The following is a 23,545-nucleotide window of genomic DNA, read 5'->3' as shown; positions in this document are numbered from 1 at the left end:
TGAATAAATGGAAGTGGGCAGACAAGCTCGAGCCATTTCATTCAACACAAGTGTTATGCAATATGCATTAATGAAAGTTACTTAAAATTTGTGCTGTTGTTTTCTAGTACATTAATGAAAAAAGAAATAAATGTAAAAAACAATTTAACTTATCAATGGCATAGCATAAGGAGAAACATTATTTTCAGTAAATTTAGTTTAATTTATTTTTTATTTTCCAAAGCACAATGAAATGCTTATCTGCATGGTTCCTCAAAAACAAAGAAATTGATTAAAAAATAACAAATGAAATATTAACAGCATTATCACATTTATCCAACATTTAGGAGAATTACAGCTAATACATTACAATACAGAAATCCAAAAAAGTAACATTGTTTGAGGAAGTATTCTCCTTTCAGATATGAAAATGTTATTTTCTTCTGCCACCAGCAAGAGGCAAGGAGAGAGGAAAAATGACTCTGATATGAATAGCTGGGATTCCTAATACATTTTTGTGCCTTTTTACATTAATGGACTGTGAATGCTTTTAATTAGCAAATGTTTTTTTTTTTCAATATGGCTAATCACTCTATTCCCCACTCTCTATGGAGCCTATGTTCTGAGTGTGAACCACTGCCATTTCTTACTTTGATGTAGTCGATAAATAAAGCTTCTATTCCACACTTACAGAAAATGTAACTTTCTGGAGCAAGTGATACTTCTGTTAATGTTTTAAAAATGTACATATAGCTAGAATTGTTTGTTAAAAGTGTCTATCTTTATGCTTCTTTATAGAGGGGCAGACTATTAATCTCGATGCCAGTGATTGCGCAGCTCCAACTGACTGTGGTATAGCGTCTGTGAATTTTCTTTTATCACGGGTCACTGTCAACGTTCAGTGCTGTGACACAGATTACTGCAACACTGCCTATCCTCCAGGTAATATTAAGTCATGACCTTCACCAGTACTTTTATTTTATGTTCTTTCCCATATGTAGATTTATGCTGCATTCCATTTACCTTAGAAGTTTGATGTTGGAGCTGTTAATGATGTTACACCTGAGTTGACCGTGTCCCAGTAAAACATTCAGAAAATCCACATGGATGCCTCCAGGAAAGCCTTTGTTTTGCTTGCTTTTCTGGAATAAATAGCAGTTCATAACAACATTGTAGCACCATGTCCATAGTATTGTGTGTGCAACTGATTTATTGAGACACAAATAAACAAAAGTGCTAATAAACAGTATAACACAACAACTTTCACTAAAGTCGGTGGTGTATGTCACTATTCTGGATTGATGTCACAATCTGAAGTCAGACAAATTCGAACTTGACAGACCAGGCCCAAATTTCCGAATTAGAAATTCAACTTGTGCGGGTACTCCATCTGAAGGGTCTGACTAGGAACTCAGAAATTTGAACTTCCAAGTTCAAGAGGAATGCAACATTAGTGTGGGCAGTACTGGGTAGCACTACTGCTTCTCAGATCCATCATTCTGGATTTAAATCATGTACTGGATGTCCTCCGTGTTGAGGTTCTCCCTACGTATGTGTGTGGGTTCCTCCATGTACTCCAGTATTTCCTTCCAAATTCTCAAACACTTTAAAATTAGACCTCACAAGACCCAGCCCAGGGCTTTCTCTTGTCTTTTACCCAGTGCTGCCATTGGCAATAGATTGGCAACAGGGTCTGTGAACTAGACTGAGTGAGTTTGCAGACATTATGCTATTTCAGCACAGTGAATTATACATATGTATTCTAAGATGAGGAGTATCATTGATACATTTAGATAAACACAAGGGCAGCTGATCTATCACTAAGACAGAACAGAAAACATTTCCAGGTTCTGTTTAAAGGTTAATATTGACAGAGCCTCAAACAGATCTAGAGAGAAGGAATTAAACACAGCAGAGACTACAAGGCTAATATCTGTACACCAAGATTTGCATAAAGAACCTTTACAACACCAAAAAAGTCTACATCAGAAGATTTAGGGTGTCAGACAGTTTAGAGCAGGTGAAGAAATGAATACAGGTCAAAGGTGCTGAAGTGACAGATTTGTGAGTCAGGGGCAACATTTCAAGGATTATTCAGTATTAGATATTAAGGAAGTGTAATGAGGACATTATGAGGTAATGTGTTCAATGAGTTTGATTCCTGTCATCACTCTAGCAGTATTGTTTTATACATGCTAATCTGTCATGCCGGTAGACCACAAAGTTTTATTGTTTCGCAGAATCAAACTGTCTCCTCTTTTTTAAATACAGCTTACAATAATAACACTCCAAATGGCTTGGTGTGCTGTGGAGCTAAAGATTGCCAGACTACGGTGCAATGCCTTGGAATTGAAAATACTTGCTTATCTGCTTCGTGTAAGTAAAATCCAAGATTGTCCTCTCTTAAAGAATAACCTGTTTTCTCTTTTAAAATAGTGAAGATGATCTGCGTCTTCTCATCATCCTGTCTTGTAACTATATGCACTGACCCTTGGCTGTCATGTTTTTACTTTGACAGACACTTTCACGTTTGGAGACTTGTATAGACAAGGTCATTTCTTTCATATTTCCATTTACTTATTGAAGCACTGAAGGTCTGATAAAAATTTGACTTTTTTCTCTGCCAAACCTTGGTACCTCGCTGAAACTTCTCATTCCCAGCTCACCTAACAGGTATGACCAGGCAGGAAATGAGATGCCAGAATGCACTCTCAACCTTTTAAAAACTGGTTTGCATCCCTGCCACCTCAGCATTATATTATCATTTAAATGCAACCATAAACATCTATGCCAGTATGTGCAACAAATCTCACAATTAAAATACATTTAAATTTGTTTTGTTTAACATGAAGAATAAGAATACATTTTAAGCCACTCCAATTCCTAATTATGTAACTAATTTTTCATGTAAGTCAAGTCAAGCGGCTTTATTCTCATGCAGTCCATAAAGATAATTGCATCATACTGTGACATGAAATAATGTTCATCAGGACCGCTATTCAGCATTCACATAAACACAGGCCAAGTGCAAGACAAGTAAAGAATGATACCATACTCTAAATAAATAAATAACAGGTGATGAATACACAGTAATTAAATAACATAAACATTAATGAATACAAATATAATGACAACTACTAATAATAAAAACATCAGTAGTAACAAATTTAATGCATATATTGAAAGTACTAGGAGAAGATCTGAGAGCAGAGGGGCAGCAAACAGTTCAACGACCAGACAACTAAGGGCTAGAAGCTGTTTCAGAACCTGACAGAGCTTGTTTTGAAGCTATGGTAAAAGTAGAAACAACTAGAAGAGTGGAAGTGGTCCTTCACAATTCTGTAGGCATTGCCAATGCAATTCTTGATAAAGATGCCTTTAATGAAGGGCAGAGAGGTCCCAATGATTTTTTCTGCTGTGTGCACTATCCTTTGTAGGAGAGAAGGAAGTTGAGACACTGCTGCACCTTCTTGTCTATGGCAGTTATGTTAATTGACCAAGTAAGGTGAGCTGTCAGGTGCACACCAAGGAATTTGGTGCTCGTGACTGGTTCCACAGTAGATCCCTTAATATGTAGTGGGGTGTGGAGGCCTTTCTGAAGTCAACAATCATCTCTTCATCTTGTCCATGTTAAGAGACAGATTGCTGCACTTGCACCAGTCCACCAGTTGTCGTATCTCTAATTCTTTAAGCTGACTCATTACCATTGCTGTTGACACCCAAATGGAGTTTTGCTGTGAGAAAACATTTAATATTTTCCCAAGAGTGTTTTATTTTATATATTGCAGAAATGCTGTCTGAGTCCTCGAAACTGAGCAATATTTTTTCCAGCATAGAGGAAGATGGGAGATGAGGAAAACAGGGCAGGTTCTGTTTGAAAGAAATGTGTTGCTGGAAAGTTAAATTTGGAATGTAATTATTCATAGGATGCAAAGACATTGTCTATATAAAGATCTCTAAGTAATTTAATCTCAAATGTTTTCCAGAAATTAAAAACTGCATATGTTTGCGAGGGTGGAAAAAGGTGGTTCTCGTGCAGAGGTGCCACAGATAAAAGCTTCTCTATCTTAAAATACTTCCTACATTGGTTCCATATTCTGAGTGAGTGAAGCACAATTGGGTTGTTAGTATATTGGCGATAACTTGCATTTATAGGGGCACAAAGCAGAGAATATAAAGAAGTACTGCAGGATTTTATTTCTATGGTGGACCAGGCCTGCGTATGTTCATCTATTTGTGTCCATATCCAGGTTTTTATAGCTTGTATGTTTGCTGCCCAGTAATAAAACTGAAAGTTAGGTAGAGCCATGCCACCTTCTGCCTTAGGTCTTTGTAGGGTCGCTCTTTGGATACGTGGATGTTTTAAGTTCCAAATAAATGAGGTTATGGTTGAATCTAATTGCTTAAAAAATTATTTATTAATGTATATTGGAATGTTTTGAAATACAAAGAGAAGCTTAGGAAGGATATTCATCTTAACAACGTTAATTCTTCCAGCTAGAGTGAGATGAAGGGTTGACAATCTATGCAAGTCTTGCTTAATTTTTTCCATACAGACGGCAAAATTTTGTTGAAAAGAGCTTTAAAGATGTTTACTTGTGATATTTACCCCTAGGTATTTAAACTGATCTGCAATGATAAAAGGGAAGGTGTCCAATCTAATAGTGTATGCTTGATAATTCACTGGGAAGAGCACATTTTTATTCAAATTAATTCTGAGACCAGAAATCTTTGAAAATTCTGTAAGTGCTGTTAGGACTAAAGGCACAATATTTTGTGGGTCTGATATATATAGTACCATATAGAGAAAGTTTCTGTTCAAGTCCTTCTCTGATAATCCCCTTTATCTAATAAGTATTTCGACAGTGAACTGCCAGTGGCTCGACGGCGATTGCAAAAAGTAGTGGTGACAATGGGCATCCTTGTCAGGTACCACGTTCTAGTTTAAAGTAGTCTGAATTAATGTTGTTAATACAAACTGAAGCTTTTGGATTGGTATACAGTAGTTTGTTTGATCCATGCACAAATGTTTGGGCCAAACCCACATTTCTCTAATGTAGTGAAAAGGTAGTTCCATTCAATCATATCAAATGCTTTTTCTGCATCCAACGATAATAATATCTCTGGGGTGTTTGACTTTGCAGTTGAATATATTACATTAAACAGATGTCAAAGATTGGAAGCTAGGCATTGGCCTTTAATAAATCCAGTTTGATCTTGTGATATTACCGAAGGCAGCACTTTCTCCATCCTTCTAGCTAGGACTTTGGAGAGTATCTTAACATCATTATTCAGAAGTTAAATTGGTTTGTACGATGCACAATGTAATAAGTCCTTATTCTGTTTAGGAAAGACTGTGATTAATGTTTGGCAAAAAGTTTGAGGTAGAATTTGATTGTCTCTAGCTTCTGTAAATGTTGCTAATAAGAGGGGAGCTAGCTGAGTGGAGAATTTTTTGTAAAATTCGACAGGGTAGCCATCAGGGCCTGCTGCTTTCCCACTCTGAAGTGACTTTATAGCATCTAGTAATTCTGATAGTGCCAAATGTTCATCCAATTCCTCTGCAATGAGAGTATCTATTTGTGGTATCTGTAATGCATCCAGAAATGCATTAGATTGTGTCTTGTCTTCTTTAAACTCAGTAGAATATAAGGATTTATAGTAGTTTCTAAATGTGTGCATTATATTTTTATGGTCAATGATTTTATCTCCGTTCGTGTTGATGATTATTGGGATTGCATTGCGAACTTCTTGCTTGTGGATTTGTTGAGCTAAGAGCTTATCAACTTTCTTTCCATGTTCATAGTAATGATGTCTTGATTTAAAAATGAGTTGTTCAGTTTCTTTAGTTGTTAAAAGGTTGAGCTCTGAATGCAGAGTCTGCCTTTTCCTATGAAGAGTCTCACTTGGATGCCTGGTATGTTCTTGATCTATTCTAGTAATTTCGCTGGTTAGCTCTGATATCTTCTTGGTTTCTAATTTATTTCTGTGGGAAAGATATGAGATAATCTGTCCTCTTAAGAAGGCCTTCAGGGTTTCCCAGAGTATTCCTGCAGTGACCTCTGAGGATGTCTTTGTCTCTAGAAAGAAACTGATTTGTTTTGATATAAATTCTGTACAGTTCTCGTCTGCTAATAGAAGTGGGTTAAGACGCCATCTGCGAGATGAGTATGTGGGGCATAATAATTTTAGCTCCAAGATCAGAGGGACATGGTCAGAAATAACAATAGTGTCGTACTTGCAAGATTTAATCGTAGGCAAGAAATTATTATCTATAAAGAAATAATCAATTCTTGATTAGCAATGATGCACTGTTGAGTAGAAGGAATATGTTCTTGAGTTTGGGTTTAGAAACCTCCATGGGTCTAATAAGATGTGGTCAGTTAAAAACTGTGTAATTGTCTTTGCAGTGTTAGATGTCATCACTCCTGTGACAGGAGACCTATCTAAGAGTGGATTTAAAACACAATTAAAGTCCCCAGCTATTATAATTTTATGAGTGTTCACATTGGAAATGGATGTAAATACATTTTGGGTGAATTCCCTATCATCTACATTTGGTGCATAAACATTTATCAAAATCACTTCAGGATCAGATACTACATCTGATACCACAAATGAGACTGTTGTATGTATGAGAATTCGCACACCTCTAGTTTTCTTTGTAAAGCTGGAATGGAACATTTGGCCAGTCCAGTCTTTTTGCAGCCGGAACTGATCCTTGCTTAATAAGTGGGTCCTCTGTAAAAATACTATTTTAACGTCTAGACCTGTTAGGTAAGAGAATACTTTCTTTCTCTTTAATTCGTGATTCAGGCCTTTAACATTCCAGCTCATAAAGTTAACTGTCCCATCATGGAGACATTGATTCTGAATTTTTTATGTAATTTTGTAGTCTTAATTGGACATAAGACAGCTTTAACCTTAATTTCCAATTTTCCCACGAGTTATTGTCATGCAGCCTGTTGTTACATTGGTAATTATAATTATAAGGATTAAAAGGATAGATTAGATATAGCTTGCTCTCTTTCTCACCCCCCTTATCCCCCAGCACCCCATTTTGCCTCCCCACGTGTGGCTGGACCCCACTTCACAAAGTCCCAGTTCTCTGACATAACTAGAGACAAAACACGTCACAGGCTTTCCGTAACTGCTGTTTAATAGTTTAAAAAGCGGCACGTTTAGCAGCTGTTGAGGGTGAGAAATCAGGTAAAATACAAATGCGGTTATTTTTATATATAATCTCTTGTTTGTGTCTGAGAAGTGACATTACATTAAGCTTAAATTGTAATCTCTCAAAGCGAACAATTAGAGTCCTAAATTTAGAGGTATTTGATCCACGTATGCGATAAACTGCTGCTATCTCGGTGTCTGATTTAAAGTCCTCTCCAATTATTTTTGAGAATAGTTCAGCTACGAGTTTCACTGGGTTTGGACTTTCACACATCTTAAGAGCAGTCAGACCATTCTTGGTGTTTCAGTAGCATCGACAGCTTTGAACATCAACAATCACATGGTAATGAAGTTTCGACACAAGCTGTGATACAGTTTTGACACTTCTTCTTCTTTCGGCCGCTCCCGTTAGGGGTTGCCACAGCGGATCATCTTCTTCCACATCTTTCTGTAATCTGCATCTTGTTCTGTTACACCGATCACCTGCATGTCCTCTCTCACCACATCCATAAACCTTCTCTTAGGCCTTCCTCTTTTCCTCTTCCCTGGCAGCTCTATCCTTAGCATCCTTCTCCCAATATACTCAGCATCTCTCTTCTGCACATGCCCAAACCAACACAATCTCGCCTCTCTGACTTTGTCACCCAACCCTCCAACTTGAGCTGACCCTCTAATGTACTCATTTCTAATCCTATCCATCCTCGTCACACCCAATGCAAATCCTAGCATCTTTAACTCTGCCACCTCCAGCTCTGTCTCCTGCTTTCTGGTCAGTGCCACCGTCTCCAACCCATATAACATAGCTGGTCTCACTACCGTCCTGTAGACCTTCCCTTTCACTCTTGCTGATACCCGTCTGTCACAAATTACTCCTGACACTCTTCTCCACCCATTGCACCCTGCCTGCACTCTCTTTTTCACCTCTCTTCCACAATCCCCATTACTCTGTACTGTTGATCCCAAGTATTTAAACTCATCCACCTTCGCCAACTCTACTCCCTGCATCCTCACCATTCCACTGACCTCCCTCTCATTTAAACACATGTATTCTGTCTTGTTCCTACTGATCTTCATTCCTCTCCTCTCTAGGGCATATTTCCACCTCTCCAGGGTCTCCTCAACCTGTTCCCTACTATCACTACTGATCACAATGTCATCAGCAAACATTATAGTTCATGGGGACTCCTGTCTAATCTCATCTGCCAACCTGTCCATCACCATTGCAAATAAGAAAGGGCTCAGAGCCGATCCCTGATGTAATCTCACCTCCAACTTGAATGCATCCGTCACTCTTACCACAGACCTCACCACTGTCACACTTTCCTCGTTCATATCCTGTACAACTCTTACGTACTTCTCTGCCACTCCCGGCTTTCTCATACAATACCACAGCTCCTCTTGAGGCACCCTGTCATATGCTTCTCCAGGTCCACAGAGACACAATGCAACTCCTTCTGGCCTTCTCTAAACTTCTCCATCAACATCCTAAGAGCAAACATTGTATCTGTGGTGCTCTTTCTTGGCATGAAACTATACTGCTGCTCACTAATCATCACCTAACTTCTTGACCTAGCTTCCACCACTCTTTCCTATAACTTCATGCTGTGGCTCATCAATTTTATTCCCCTGTAGTTACTGCAGTCCTGCACATCCCCCTTATTCTTAAATATCAGCACCAGTAAACTTCTTCTCCACTCCTCAGGCATCCTCTCACTTTCCAAGATTCCATTAAACAATCTGGTTAAAAACTCCACTGCCATCTCTCCTAAACACCTCCATGCGTCCATAGGTATGTCATCTGGACCAACGGCTTTTCCATTTTTCATCCTCTTCATACCTGTCCTTACTTCCTCCTTGCTAATCAGTTGCACTTCCTGATTCACTAGCTCCACATCATCCAACCTCTTCTCTCTCACGTTCTCTTCATTCATCAGCCTCTCAAAGTACTCTTTCCATCTGCTCAACACACTCTCCTTGCTTGTGAGTACATTTCCATCTTTATCCTTTATCACCCTAACCTGCTGCACATCTTTCCCAGCTCGGTCCCTCTGTCTAGCCAATCGGTACAGGTCCTTTTCTCCCTCCTTAGTGTCCAACCTCTCATACAACTCATCATAGCCTTTTCTTTAGCCTTCGCCACTGCTCTCTTCACCTTGCTCCTTATCTCCTTGTACTCTTGTCTATTTCTGCATCTCTCTGACTATCCCAATTCTTCTTTGTCATCCTCTTCCTCTGTATACTCTCCTGTATTTCCTCATTCCACCACCAGGTTTCCTTTTCCTCCTTCCTCTTTCCAAGATGTCACACCAAGCACCCTTCTTGCTGTCACCCTTATTACATCTGCTGTAGTTTCCCAGCTGTCTGGTAACTCTTCACTGCCACCCAGTGCCTGTCTCACCTTCTCCCTAAACTCAACCTTGCAGTCTTCCTTTTTCAACTTCCATTATTTGATCCTTGACTCTGCCCTCACTCTCTTCCTCTTCTTGATCTCCAACATCATTCTACAGACCACCATCCTATGTTGCTTAACTACAATTTCCCCTGCCACCACTTTGCAGTCTTCAATCTCCTTCAGATCAACTCTTCTGCATAGGATGTAATCTACCTGTGTGCATCTTCCTCCACTCTTGTACGTAACCCTATGTTCCTCCCTCTTCTTAAAATACGTATTCACCACAGCCATGTCAATCCTTTTGGCAAAATCCTCTATCCTCTGACCTTCTTCATTCCTCTCCTTGACACCATACCTACCCATCACCTCCTCATCTGCACTGTTCCCTTCACCAACATGCCCATTGAAATCCGCTCCAATCACCACTTTCTGTCCCTTGGATACACTGCTCATCATTTCATCCAACTCACTTCAAAAATTTTCTTTCTCACCCATTGCACACCCAACTTGCGGTGCATATGCACTAACAACATTCATCATCACACCTCCAATTTCCAGCTTCATAATCATTACCCTGCCTGACACTCTTTTCACCTCCAAACCCTCTTGACATTCTGTTCCTTCAGAATAACTCCTACTCCATATCTCCTCCCATCCACACCATGATAGAACAATTTGAATCCAACTCCAATCCACCTGGCCTTACTCCCCTTCCATTTAGTCTCTTGCACACACAATATATCAACCCTCCTTCTCTCCATCATATCTGTTAACTCTCTCCCCTTACCAGTCATACTGCCAACATTCAAAGTTCCTACCCTCAGTTCCACTCTCTTTACTTTCCTCCTCTCCTTCTGCCTCTGGACACGTCTCCCCCTCTTCTTCTCCTTCTTCTTCGGCCAACAGTAGCCCAATTTCCGCCAGCACCCTGTTGGCTAACAGCACTGGTGCCGGTCATTGTTACCCTGGGGCTCGGCCAATCCGGTATGGAAATTTGTATTGTTGTCCGCATATTGATCTGGCAAAATTTTACACCACACGCCCTTCCTGACGTAACCCTCCCCATTTATCCGGGCTTGGGACCGACACGAAGAAACACACTGGTTTGTGCATCCCCCTGTGGCTGGGTTTGGTACGTTGTTTTAACACAGTGCGCTTAATTAAAGCAATACAAGCTTCAAAGCCTCAGTGTCACACCCCAAATCCCTACTTTTACCTTTATCTCATAGTATAATTTCTTTAGTTCTTTCATTTTATTTTGGCAAATGTTTCTCCCTATTTCAAGAGGCCACATTCCTTGTAAATCTCCACCTATGAGTTGTAAAAACTGATTCTCTTATGGCAATTTACACCACTGCCTAGAAGTTTGTTTTATTCTCCCCAGGGTGATACCCTGTCTGACCCCAAGAGTTATAATTAGATACGTGAGATATTTTTAATCTTGACTAAAAAGCTCAGTATAAATAAATTCATTTTTGAAATACTTGGCTAAAACTTTAGTCAAATATGCAGTATTTTCATTGAAACTTATCTGGTCCTGGGTATGACGTTAAATTGCAGACGGCCCTGCAAGTGGTTCTCCAACTTGCAGGGAAAATTTGGGGGTTGTTGGCAGGACTGGCACCCCAGCCACCCTAAAAACTTCACACAGCTCCAAAATGGTAGACAGGACTCCTTTCTGCTCTCCATGGAAGTAGCTCTCCTGCAGCTGCCCTTAGGAAGGCTGCTTGCATTATGAAAGAGATGGGGGAAAGCCCTCGGGAACCTCATCCTGGAAGAGTTGAAACTGTCAGAGAGCCAATGGCATCAATCCTGTTAGGGATTGGAACTAGTGTGGTACTGAGGCATCACCCACTGGACAGCAGCACTTGGTCCCAATCTGAGGCAGCTCATCTAAGTAGGTGTATGGAACGTCTTGCCTTTTTGCTGTTGGAGGAGTTTTGTAAACTCCACCTTTCAGTGGCAGTACTCTCTGAGGTGCTCAGACCTGGGACTGGCCAGATCTTTGTAGGTGGTACACCTTTAATTGTTCTGGTCACTCTGATGGCAGTCATACTCAGGGAGTAGCAGTTACTGTGGTGAATCGACTCCTCCGAATAGTGTCCGATGTCACTCCTTTCAATGAGTGTATTATCAGACTCAGGTTAAGGTACTCTCTAGGTGCCTTGTCTGATGTCTCAGTGTATGCTCCGACCGCAGTGAGTGATGAGGGAGACATTTTATTTGCAGCTTTGCTCGGTGGTTGATGGGTGCCTGCAAGGTAACACTCCTCTGGTCATGAATGATTTCAATGCCACAATTGGCACTTACAGGATTGGCTATGAGGAATGTGTCAATGCCTATGGTTCTGGCGACTGTAGTGAAAGTGGCTCCATATTCCTTGATTTTGCAAAAGGTCAGGGGCTGCAGATTGCTGGATCCTGGTTCCTGTTGGACTTGGTACTCCAATACTGGTGGTGCTGTGAAGGAGACTGATCATATCCTTGTGGGCGGACACTAGAGGCTCTTACAAAACTGTAGGGTTTACAGAAGTGCCCAGTTTAAGAATTGTGAACACAGACTTTTTATTGCTACTCTGAAGATCTAGCATAGGTTCAATAGGCTAGCACCTACTAGGAGAATGAGGCTGGACCTGGCCAGACTCCAAGATCAAGCTGTTTCTAATGAGTTTGCATGCAGTTTGTGTGAGGAACTTGCAGACTTGGGTGCGACTGCTGATCCTAATATGATATGGGAGACCTTCTGTGACAAGAACCTGAAGGTTGCTGAGGGTTGTGTTGATTTTGCTGGTGTTCACAGAAGGAAATGTTTCATCTTGCAGAGCACCCTGCATATCACCAAGAGGAGTTGCAGCGTACAGCTTGATGGCAAGTTCTGGGGCCTCATGTATAAACGGTGCATACGCACAGAAATGTTGCATACGAACGTTTCCACGCTCAAATCGTGATGTATAAAACCTAAACTTGGTGTAAAGCCACGCACATTTCTACGGTACCTCATACCCTGGCGTAAGCAATTTCTCCGCTCGGTTTTGCAGACTGTCGGCACCCAGCGTCAAAGCAGTGCTACTGTTCCTGTGTGGTTACCCTTTCTTTCTTAGACCCACATTCCTGACGCGGCTTTATAAATACACTGAAATGAACTGCATATTGTTTATTAGTGTAATGCATCTGATTGTAATTGTAATATAATGGTCCAGGGAATAGCCATAGTATTCCAAATATCGTAACTGCTTTAGCGTTGTTACTCTCAATGCATCTTCTTCTTCTTTCAGCTGCTCCCGTTAAGGGTTGCCACAGCGGATCATCTTTTTCCATATTACTCTCACTGCACCACTCGGAGTATTTATATCACTGTATCTGAGTGGGGAATCACAGCAGCAGCTGATCAGAAAGAGAATTATTGGTATACAGTTTCAAGCACACACTACCTCAGCCACGGCAAAACGCGTCAAAGCCTTTCCTGTACGGACCTCGCATTTCAGAAACAGTTTCATCCCAAGAACTATAAACGTACTCAATCAGTCCATCAAGTGCTCCTTGTAGAACTGTTTGTACTTATAAGTACAATTACCCCACCGTAAACTTGCACTACAGTTATAATATTGCACAACCTGCACCACTTTATAAAGCGCGTATGATGACGATATCATTTTTAAGATGAAATGCAGCAAAATATGTTGCTTATAGTATACAGATAAAACTTTAACTTCATTTAAATAATCTGTATTGTTAATAGTGAAACATGTGAGGACACGGTGCCGCAGCGCTAGCTAGTTCACGGATAGCTCCTGCCTTGTGCTGTATTATTGCTGGTGCTGACGCGACACTGGAAGGATAGACGGATAGAATTATTAAACATGTACTACAAAGATATTTCAATGTTCCTTAAAAGTTTTGAAGAATCGGTGTTCTAAGCTTACAGATGGCTTAACGTCTATTACAGAGCTGATTGTGTGGCGATTGGGTATTTGGAGAAAGAAAAGTAAGGACAAGAATTGGAGGTTAGTACGTTTGAAAGAGACAGTACTTCTGTAATAAATTATTTCATCGAAGGTCGCACATGGCGCAGCAAGCCTCTTGTGTGAGATATGAACAATCACTGCGCCACCGTGTTCCCATGTTTAATAACATGCTTTCATTCCTATCATCATGAAAAAGATATCACATATACATCTCAGTATTTTAATAATTCAGAGAGCTGTAATATCACGAATGTAATGGATTATGTGTCCTGTCAGAGAAAGAGAAAGAATGGAAGCATGTAGTGATTCACACACATAGAGCACATAGAAGATCAAACACAGAACAAAGCATTTAATGTGCTACTTGAGAAACTAGTAAAATAAACGATTTTAAAATGAAGTTTATAATGTTCTACTTTAATGACAAAATAAACTACGTGATTAAAGTGGAAATTTCAAGATTAAAGTTGACATTTCGTGCTTTTTTCCCACTGTGTGCCTATTTTTTTTCTCTGTACCCTAATAAGCTTTCATATGACACTCAGACGGTCCGCTACGAGTTGCCTTTTCACGCCGACTTTGATATGTGACAACTTCTTTTTTATTTCGGGCACTGTGCGACTTTGTGAACTTGAGCTTTCGAGTTTCTCCGACACTATATCACTCGATCAACTTTCTTTTGTTGATTATACCACTGTTTAAACCAACAAATAGAACGTTTTTCCTTTGCCTCCACTTGGTATTTGCTGAAATTCTTATATTTTCCCCCGTGCTTTTCCCATTGTCTTTTCACAGAAGGCTATTTATATCGATTTGCATATTCAAAGAGGCATAATTCTGGGAGGAGTTGGGGTGGGACAGAAGGCACGTGCACGTGCGTTACTTTTCACGCTGATCGGGAATTATGTAGTGGAAGAAGGGATTTTTCTGTGCGTATGCACATTCCCGCTTTTGTGCTTACGCCATGTTATAGTGTAAGTTCTACGCACGGCGTTATACATGAGGCCCCAGATATGTACTGGGATCTGAGAAGAATGGCTGTTAGGGCTCTAAGGGCAGATAAGGACGTGTTTTTTAGAGGAATCTATGAGTAAGTGACACACCAACTATGGTCTAGTGACCCAAATCATGCTTACAGAGGAATCGAAGCATTACACACATCCAAATCTGTTCCTCTGAGAGTCACAGTCAAGGCGGGTGATGGAACAGTCCTTACGGATGACGCTGCAGTTGTGACCTGCTGAGCTGGCTACTTTGTGCAGCTGTTAAAAGCTGATTCTCCAGCTAGGACGTTGGACATCTCTGGGTCCACGGTCCTTGAGGCTGAATCTCCAATTAGTTGTGAAACACCCAGTCTCACTGAGATTACACAAGTGGTGAACCAGCTGAGGGTAAGGGAAGGCTGCAGGGATCTTTGGTTTCTAGATTGAACTTCTTCAGGCTGTCTGCCTTGCATTGCAAGCAATCTTTGCTTCCATTTGGGAGATGGGTGTCATCTCAACTGACTGGGAAACAGGACTTGTCGTCCCTATCTGAAAAGGTAAAGGAGATATCTTGGATTGTGGCAACTATACGGAGATAACACTGCTCTGTCGGTAAGGTCCTTGCTAGGGTCATCCTCAATAAGATCTGTGATCACTTGCGCACCTACCAGTGGCTGGAGCAGTCTGGTTTTATGCCTAAGAAGTCTACCATCGACACCTGGCACTGAGGGATCTCTTGGAGCACATATGCAAATATTGGCAGAGTTTCTTTGCAGCCTTTCTCGATTGTCATAAATCATTAGACTTCACGGGATCCCCCAGAGTTGCTGGATATTATGGCCCTCCTGTACACTGCTACTGTGAGCACTATGCAGAGGTGAAGCAGAACCTCTGCATTTTTCCCAGTTGATTCTGGGGTTCATCAGGGGTGTGTTCTTGCTCCTTTTCTGTTCAATGCTTGCATGGGCTGAGTGTTGGGCAGGGTCGTGGGGTCCAGCAACTGTGGGACATCTATTGGTGAAGTAAGAGTCACAGATCTTGACTTTGCTGATGATGCTGTGATCTTCACAGAGTTGATGGAGGTTCTGATCAGGGCTCTTGATAGATTGAGCAAGGAATCTGAGTGTCTGGGCTTGCGAGTGTCCTGGAGAACAACCAAGATCCAGGCCATTAATGACCTCTTGGGCATAGCCATCAGCAGTGTGTCTATCTGCGGAGGGAATGTCGACCTCGTCGAGAGGTCTACTTACCTCAGTAGCAACATTCATGTCACTAGTGACTCTTCCTATGAAGTCAGTAAACGAACTGGTAGCTGGAAAAGGGTGTGTGGCACTCCTGATATCTTTGCAAAAGGACAAAGATCCAAGTCTTTAGAGTCCTAGTGCTTCTTGTTTTGCTATGTGGTTGTGAGACATAGACAATTTTCAGTCACCTGAGACTGCATTTCTTCAGTACTCTGTCTCTTTGGACAATCCTTGGGTACCATTTGTTTGACTTTGTGTCAAACGAGTGGTTGCTCACGGAGGTCCCAAATGAGGCACATTACCTGCATTGTGAAGTAGCGTCAGTTACAGCACTGAGAACCATGTAGTGTGATTTTCTGAGGGTGATTCAGCTCACAGAACCCTCGTTGTTGATGACCTGAATGGCTGGACCAGGCCAAGAGAAACAATACGTAACACCTGGCTGCGGCAGACAGATGGTTATTTCTGAGGGGTGGGACTGGACTGCATGTCTGCCCTGGGAGGTTGCCAACAATGATCCGAGCTGTTTCGTCATGTGGTGGGTGCAGCAATGTGCTGTACCAGTGCATGCTCCCCGACCTGACCTGACCATATCTAGCATGTTTAGTTAATTGAGTTATAATGGGACATGATCCAGCAGCCCTTGTGTTTGAAAGATGAAGATGATTCCTGATCAGAAGACACTATTTCATATGTGTACACCTTTACAATAACACTATATAATGTTAATTTATACTGTTTTTTTTACCATTTAGTTCAAATTGGTGGAGTAACAGAGATGGTCAGAGGATGCACATCCAGCAATGTGTGTACAACATCCCAGTCCTCACAGATACCTGGCATAACTCAAGTAAACTGCTGCGTTGGAAACCTCTGCAACCATGCCAAGTGCATCACCCTGAACATCCTTCTGGCTTTGCTCCCAATTGTTGTACTCAAGTGCATTTTTTAGTGGTCAAAACAGCTTTAGTCATACATGCAAATCTAAGCGAGAAATGATAATCTTTACTGAGTATTTCCTTATGAAATATTTAATCAATTGCAAAATTTCAATAAAGTAAATTTTCAGCATACAGTTTATAATGTTATAAAAGAATACTTTTATACTACTGATTTTTATTAAATTGATTTAATTTTTTTGTTATTGTTAATGTTAAGATTTGGTCTCTGGCTTGTTACTGTAAATTACTATATATATATATATATATATATATATATATATATATATATATTAATTGATTGATTTTTAAATTGAGGATATGCCATTATAATCGCTGACTTGATCTTCAACTTGTCTTAATTTTGAGCACTGAGCATCCGATAGCCACCGTACATCTGTGAATGTAAGACATTTTGAGGAATGTAAAATGGGATATATTAAATATTCCTGTACTCAGCTGGTAGCAGTTCAATCAGTACTGCCAAAGGAGCTATCTCACACTGTTACAGAGGAATACCTTGTCCAAGGATACAAGTGCAAAGATCCAGAACAATTTTAAACATAAGGTGGAAACGATTTAAAACTAGCCAGCCTTGATTGCTTTTTAAGTGGAAAGAACTATCAGATCTCAAAGAAAATTATGGCCAGTTTCAGGTATTACAGCAGTTTGGGTATTTAATGCTGGACACATTACATCAATATGATCAGACAGAGTGAAAAAAAAACAGTAGGTGATCTGAAGTCTTATGTGAATAAGATGCACAAAAAAATGAAGCACTATACAATTAAAGCTGAAATGTGTGATGCAGACTTTGAAGTGCAGTCTGAATTTGGCCATGTTACTGACTAGGAAGAGAATTGAATCATTCTGTCATGAACACTCTAAAAATGAGTCATTCTGAATGCTAGTGTCTTCAACCAAGCAACTTTGGATGGAGCAGACTTCTAATGTAATGTTTAATTCGTGGACAAAGCAACTTGAACCTGCTGTATTCAAGTGTTAATGCCTTTAAATGTAAAACTGCAGTACATATGGGCAGGTTCTCCATCTTAGTACCACCTAAAAGTCAGTTGTTGACAGCAGCAGCTCTTCATGATCCAAACCAGAAGTTCTTGTGCATATGGGGTGCTTGTTATCTGTTTTATTATAATATATATATATATATATATATATATATATATATATATATATATATATATATATATATATATATATATATATACATATATTATTTAATTAATTTAATTATTATTATCTCTTGATCTTCTGTAAAGTTAAAATTTCCCTTTGGGAAAGAATAAAGTATATCTAATCTAATCGAATCTAATGAATTGTTTTTTCATACAATTTTTTATGTATGTATTCTTGTACTCTTCCATGGCATTTTAGATAACCTGAGAAGGATTTATGGGATGTGTATGATTAATAGAGTATAATATGAAGAAACACACACTGAAAGCCTACAAAAAAGCCTATTTTTGCCATTTAGACGCTAGTTATTGGCAGCTTCATTGCTACAACTAGTTGCTAATGGGAGGCACACTTGATATTTCTGATAAGAAAATTCCTGGTTATTCGGAAACATGCTTATCTATACACATGAAAAGATCATGGGCCATTATCTCATGTCCATGTTATCTATCATATGGGCATATTAATATACAGTAATCGGAACTATTCTGTTAACCTTTCTTTCTGAAGAGCAGTAATGTAATATTTCAATCCAAAGCATGTTCAGAACTAGAAGCCCTAAGAAATTGTACTTCATGGTAGGGTTAGTTTCCAGAATGACCAAGCAATTACAAGAGAGAGAGATCTACTTTTAGAATATGCAGATTACAACAACATAAAGGAAAACTGCCCCGAAAGGTTGATAAAACACACAAAAAAGTTAACTGAAAAGGTCAGAGGCCAAGTTACAATGCAAGATTATTCAATGCACATTTCCCAGATAATTGTTCAAATGCATGTTAAACTCTCACTTACACTAGATGTCCCCAAAGTCCAGTGCCTATGTCCTGCTTTGAAGCTTTCAAACTCCAAACTGGTTTAAATCTTGTTAATTAAGGACCAAGTCCTTAAAAAGGCAATAGTACCATGACTACTAGTCCTATTCAACATCTATTCTCGGCAAACTTTGATTGACTGGAAAAAACTAATGCCTTTGGGAAGATGCTGCTCTCACTGCATCTTCCACTTGTCAAGCTCAAGAGTTAAAAAGTGATAAATGTCAGCCAGCAGAGACACAAGAGATGAGTATAGGCTAGAAGGTTAGGTGGCTGATAAAGAGAACTATTGAACTGTCACTCAAAAATATGAAGTTAAGCTACATTGACACCTCAGACTATACTGGAAACATGTCAAAGTGAATTTTCAGAACATATTAGAAAGGAAGGCAATTGCGTAAATAATTTTTCTTTTTTTTCAGAACTTATAAGTGAGAACATAAGAGAATTAGAAACCATTATATCAGGATATACGTACTAATTTAAGTGTGCCCAAGGAGGGAAAATTCAAATCTGCAAGTCTCAAAACAGGTGAATTCTTCCTGTCATGGATTCCAAAAGATGCTGGCAACATTTCTTTGAAATTCTGGACCATGTTGAAATGATTGCATCACACAATTTCTACACACTCATACTGAGAATCTCCCATTCTGCCACATCCAAAAGTGTTCTGTTGGATTTAGATTTTGTGACTGGAAAGGCCACTGAAGAGCACTGAACTCATTGTGAAGTTCATGAAAACAATTTCAGGTGACTTTTGCTTTGTGACATTGTGTAATATCATGCTGTAAGTAACCATTAGAAGATAGGTACATTGAAGCCATGAAGGGATGCACATAGTCAGAAACAAAACTCAAATAGGTGATGATTGATTGGTATTAACAGGCCCAAAGTGTGCCAAGAAAACATTCCCCACACCATTACACCACCAACAAAAGCCTGGATCGTTGACATAAGGTAGACAGGGTGCATGGACTCATGATGTTACTACCACATTCTGAATCTACTATCTCTGTGCCCTCAGCAGATATTGAGTTTCACCACAGCAGACAACATTTTTTCCAGTCTTCTGCTGTCCAGTTTTGGTAAGCCTGTACAGCCTCAGCTTTCAGCTCTTCATTAACAGGAGTGGAACCTGATGTGGTCTTCTGCTCTTGTAACTGGGTCAGTGCATTGCATTCTGAGAAGGTTTTGTGCTCACCACAGTTGTACAAAGTGGTCATCTGAGTTATCACAGCCTTTCTGTCAGCTTGAACCAGTTTGGCCATTCTCCTCTGATCGCTCCCATCAACAAGGCACTCCCTGGATGTTTTATTTTTCCCGCCGTTCTGAGTTAACTCAGAATCGGGAGGAAGAGGACGAGGTGCCTGAGAGGAGTGGTGGTCCAACGGAAGGATTGCTGTCATTATAAAGAGGTACTTTGGGACTGTGTTATACCTGTGGGGTCCATGGGGAAGACGTGCCCCACAGGTGAAGAAAAATATTTATTTGTGTTGATTGTGTTAAGTGCTGTGTTGGGCCTGTGGGACACGGGGAAGCCTAATATAAAAATACACCTGACTCAGATATTCCACAGTTTCTTACTGAATTGCAAGAAACACAATCAATTTTGAATAGCTGACAAAGACACAAAAATACAGTTAAATATTACCAGATGTTAGATAATGGCTTCCTTGACTCAAAAAGAGCTGGCTAATTACATGAGAGTTGAATTAACACTAAAAGTCTACTTTGAAAGCCCTACTTATCTTATTGATTTTTGAAATGGCTTTTCTGTATTCTAAGACTATCCAGCTCTGCTTTTTTTTCCCTCGCTTTGCTGTCCCATTTTAAATAAACTACTGGTTGCCACAAGACTACCATGGGAAAAACAGCTTTTTCAAGATGGCTATGCACTTTACCATACTCTGGTATGCGTAGCAGTCTTAATATACATTTACATATTTTTTTAGCTTTCTTTAATAAAATAGCATGCACTTGTTATGTTTTATTTTTTGGACATCTAGCAATTTGGTATAGGTCGAACGAAACAACCATAACCCCCCACACCCCCACCCCATTTACACTCCTGCTTTACTGAGAGCTGAGGAGACTTCGTGCCTGCAAAGCAGCGGGTCCAGATGGAGTATCGCTCCGACTGCTGAAGGCCTGTGTGCTGGAGCTGGGGAGTCCTCTACAGCGCATCTTCAACCTGAGCCTGGAACAGGGGAGAGTCCCCAGGCTTTGGAAAACATCTTGCATCACCCCAGTCCCAAAGGTATCACGTCCTAGTGAGCTGAATGACTTCCGGCCCTGTCGCTCTGACGTCACATGTGATGAAGACCATGGAATGGCTGCTGCTTCACCACCTGAGGCCACAGGTCCCGCCATGCCCTCGACCTTCTGCAGTTTGCATACCAGGAGAAGGTGGGAGCGGAGAATGCCATCATCTACATGCTACACCAATCCCTCTCCCACTGGGACAGAGGCAGTGGTGCTGTAAGAATTATGCTTCTGGACTTCTCTAGCGCCTTCAACACCATCCAACCTCTGCTCCTTAAGGACAAGCTGACAGAGATGGGAGTAGATTCATACCTGGTGGCATGGATCGTGGACTATCTTACAGACAGACCTCAGTATGTGCGTCTTGGGAACTGCAGGTCCCGACATTGAGGTCAGCAACACAGGAGCGCCACAGGGGACTGTACTTTCTCCGGTCCTGTTCAGCCTATATACATCGGATTACAATACAACTCGGAGTCCTGCCACGTGCAAAAGTTTGCTAACGACACTGCTATCGTGGGCTGCATCAGGAGTGGGGCAGGAGGAGGAGTATAGGAACCTAATCAAGGACTTTGTTAAATGGTGCGACTCAAACCACCTACACCTGAAGACCAGCAAAACCAAGGAGCTGGTGGTGGATTTTAGGAGGACCATGCCCATCCTGGACCCCGTGATCATCAGAGGTGACTGTGTGCAGAGGGTACAGACCAATAAATACCCTGGAGTGCAGCTGGATAATAAATTGGACTGGACTGCCAATACTGATGGTCAATGACCATGATGAAAATTAGATGACCTCATTGGGTGCCCATGTGGACCAGGATGGGAAGAAGCTAACTGCCTCCATTGCCCACCTGAGCATTGCAAACCACTGGTCCAAAAGCAGATGGTAGAAAATTATTTTGTTAATTAAATTGTCAGTCAGTCAGTCATTTTCCAACCCTCTATATCCTAACACAGTGTCACGATGGTCTGCTGGAGCCAATCCCAGCAAGCAAAGGGCACAAGTAGGAACAAACCCCAGGTAGGGCATCAGCCCACCGCAGGGCACACACACACCCACACACCAAGCACACACTAGGGACAATTTAGGATCACCAATGCACCTAACCTGCATGTCTTTGGACTGTGGGGAGAAAACCGGACAAATGATGTCCTATGCTTCACAAAGGAGCAGTGGGCTTAAACAAATACAACAAACAACCCACCATCAATCTTGAAACACTATTTTTCCTCCTCAATATTCATATTCTAACCATATATTAATCTGCTCTTAGTATTTGATCCCAATGTAATGCTGTGCATTTGTTTATGGTATTTGAACTGGGCCATCACTCCAGATTCAGTGATTCACTTTAAACATCTATTCAACATGATTAGAATTTACCTTAAAACTGCTTCTGTTTTGGCTCAGTGAATAAAATCACATAATTATCACTTTAATATTTAATCTTAACATTAAATTCAGACTCACCTCAGGGCAAAGTTAACATTATTGAATACTTCAAAGAATTTAGTTAAGAAAACATTTTTATTTTTGTGGTAGTACCATCCTTATGAAAAGTATGCTTTGATTTCCCAACTGAATCTTTTCACTACAACATTTTCGGGAGCAGGATACCGTTTGACAGGAAACTCTGAAGTTTTGTTGACTGAAATTATAAAGAAAATAGTACCATGCATTCCATGGGATAAAAGGTCATCCTTAAAGTCGAGTCTTTATCTGAGATAACAATCTTTGACTCTTGCAGTGTTTTTTCATAAGTTTTCTTTGTACTTTGGAAACAAATTGTTGGCTCTCCTATTTGATTCACTTCTCTCATTTTTGTTGCTCCATTTTTTGGACTCTTGGCTGCAATCTCTGCCTACCTCCTGACTATCAGTGGTGGACCTACATTTTTGGAACCCTGAAGCTTGAACTGTTATGAAGGTCCCCTTCGTAACCAGCAACAAGGTCAGGGTAACCACTTTTGTTTCCTTCAATGGGGGTTTTCCACATGAGAGCACCACAAGTTAGTTTACAAATTAACTACTACATCTCAGATTTTGATTAAAATTGCTGTACTGAATTTACGCTATATTATTAGCATTATTATTTTTAAAGAACCCATTCTCATACAGTAGACATTCAAGATTTTTAACAATGTGGATTAAAATCACTTCTGGGGACCTTTTGGGATCAGGGGCCCTGAAGCTTAAGCTTCATTAGTTTCCTAGTAGATCCACCTCTGCTGACTATGCCTCTTCTCCTGATTCTTATTATTATTTCATTCTGTATTTTTTATGTTAGCACAGCAGCTTTATACCTTCAACCTGCTGATGTCATACTCTGCACACTTCTGGTTGATCTTGCTCAAAAAATAAATTGACATGGCAGCTACCAACAAAAAGTCCCAATATTGCAACAGCCATTTAAAAAAAAAGAAGGCACACGCTCAACACATGTAAAAACACATGAGAACACAAAATAAAAGTGACCATTATATTCCTGGGACTTAAAAAAGCCTAAAATAATATGTAATTGGAGCCCCACAAAATGTTTAGAAAAATTAAAATCAAGAGTCAGGGCGGCACGATGATGCAGTGGGTAGCGCTGCTGCC

At 40.3% G+C, this 23,545-nt stretch overlaps 1 protein-coding gene across 3 annotated transcripts in view; it reads left to right on the top strand.

Annotated features, from left to right (window-relative positions):
- Positions 1–23,545, top strand: part of LOC114667359 (phospholipase A2 inhibitor and Ly6/PLAUR domain-containing protein-like) — a 167,487-nt gene that overhangs the window by 83,623 nt on the left and 60,319 nt on the right. The window contains exon 5 of one of the 3 annotated variants that reach the window (XM_051920271.1): positions 16,491–16,623. The exons of the other annotated variants lie outside the window; for them this stretch is intronic. Within the exon in view, the coding sequence (XP_051776231.1) occupies positions 16,491–16,623 (133 nt within the window). The remainder of the gene's footprint in view (positions 1–16,490; positions 16,624–23,545) is intronic. 3 annotated transcript variants of the gene reach the window in all.

Source organism: Erpetoichthys calabaricus, chromosome 17, assembly GCF_900747795.2.
Source record: "Erpetoichthys calabaricus chromosome 17, fErpCal1.3, whole genome shotgun sequence".
In the NCBI taxonomy this organism is placed as follows: Eukaryota; Metazoa; Chordata; class Cladistia; order Polypteriformes; family Polypteridae; genus Erpetoichthys; species Erpetoichthys calabaricus.
Note: the sequence above shows the minus strand (reverse complement) of the source record. Positions and strands in the feature narration are given on the sequence as shown.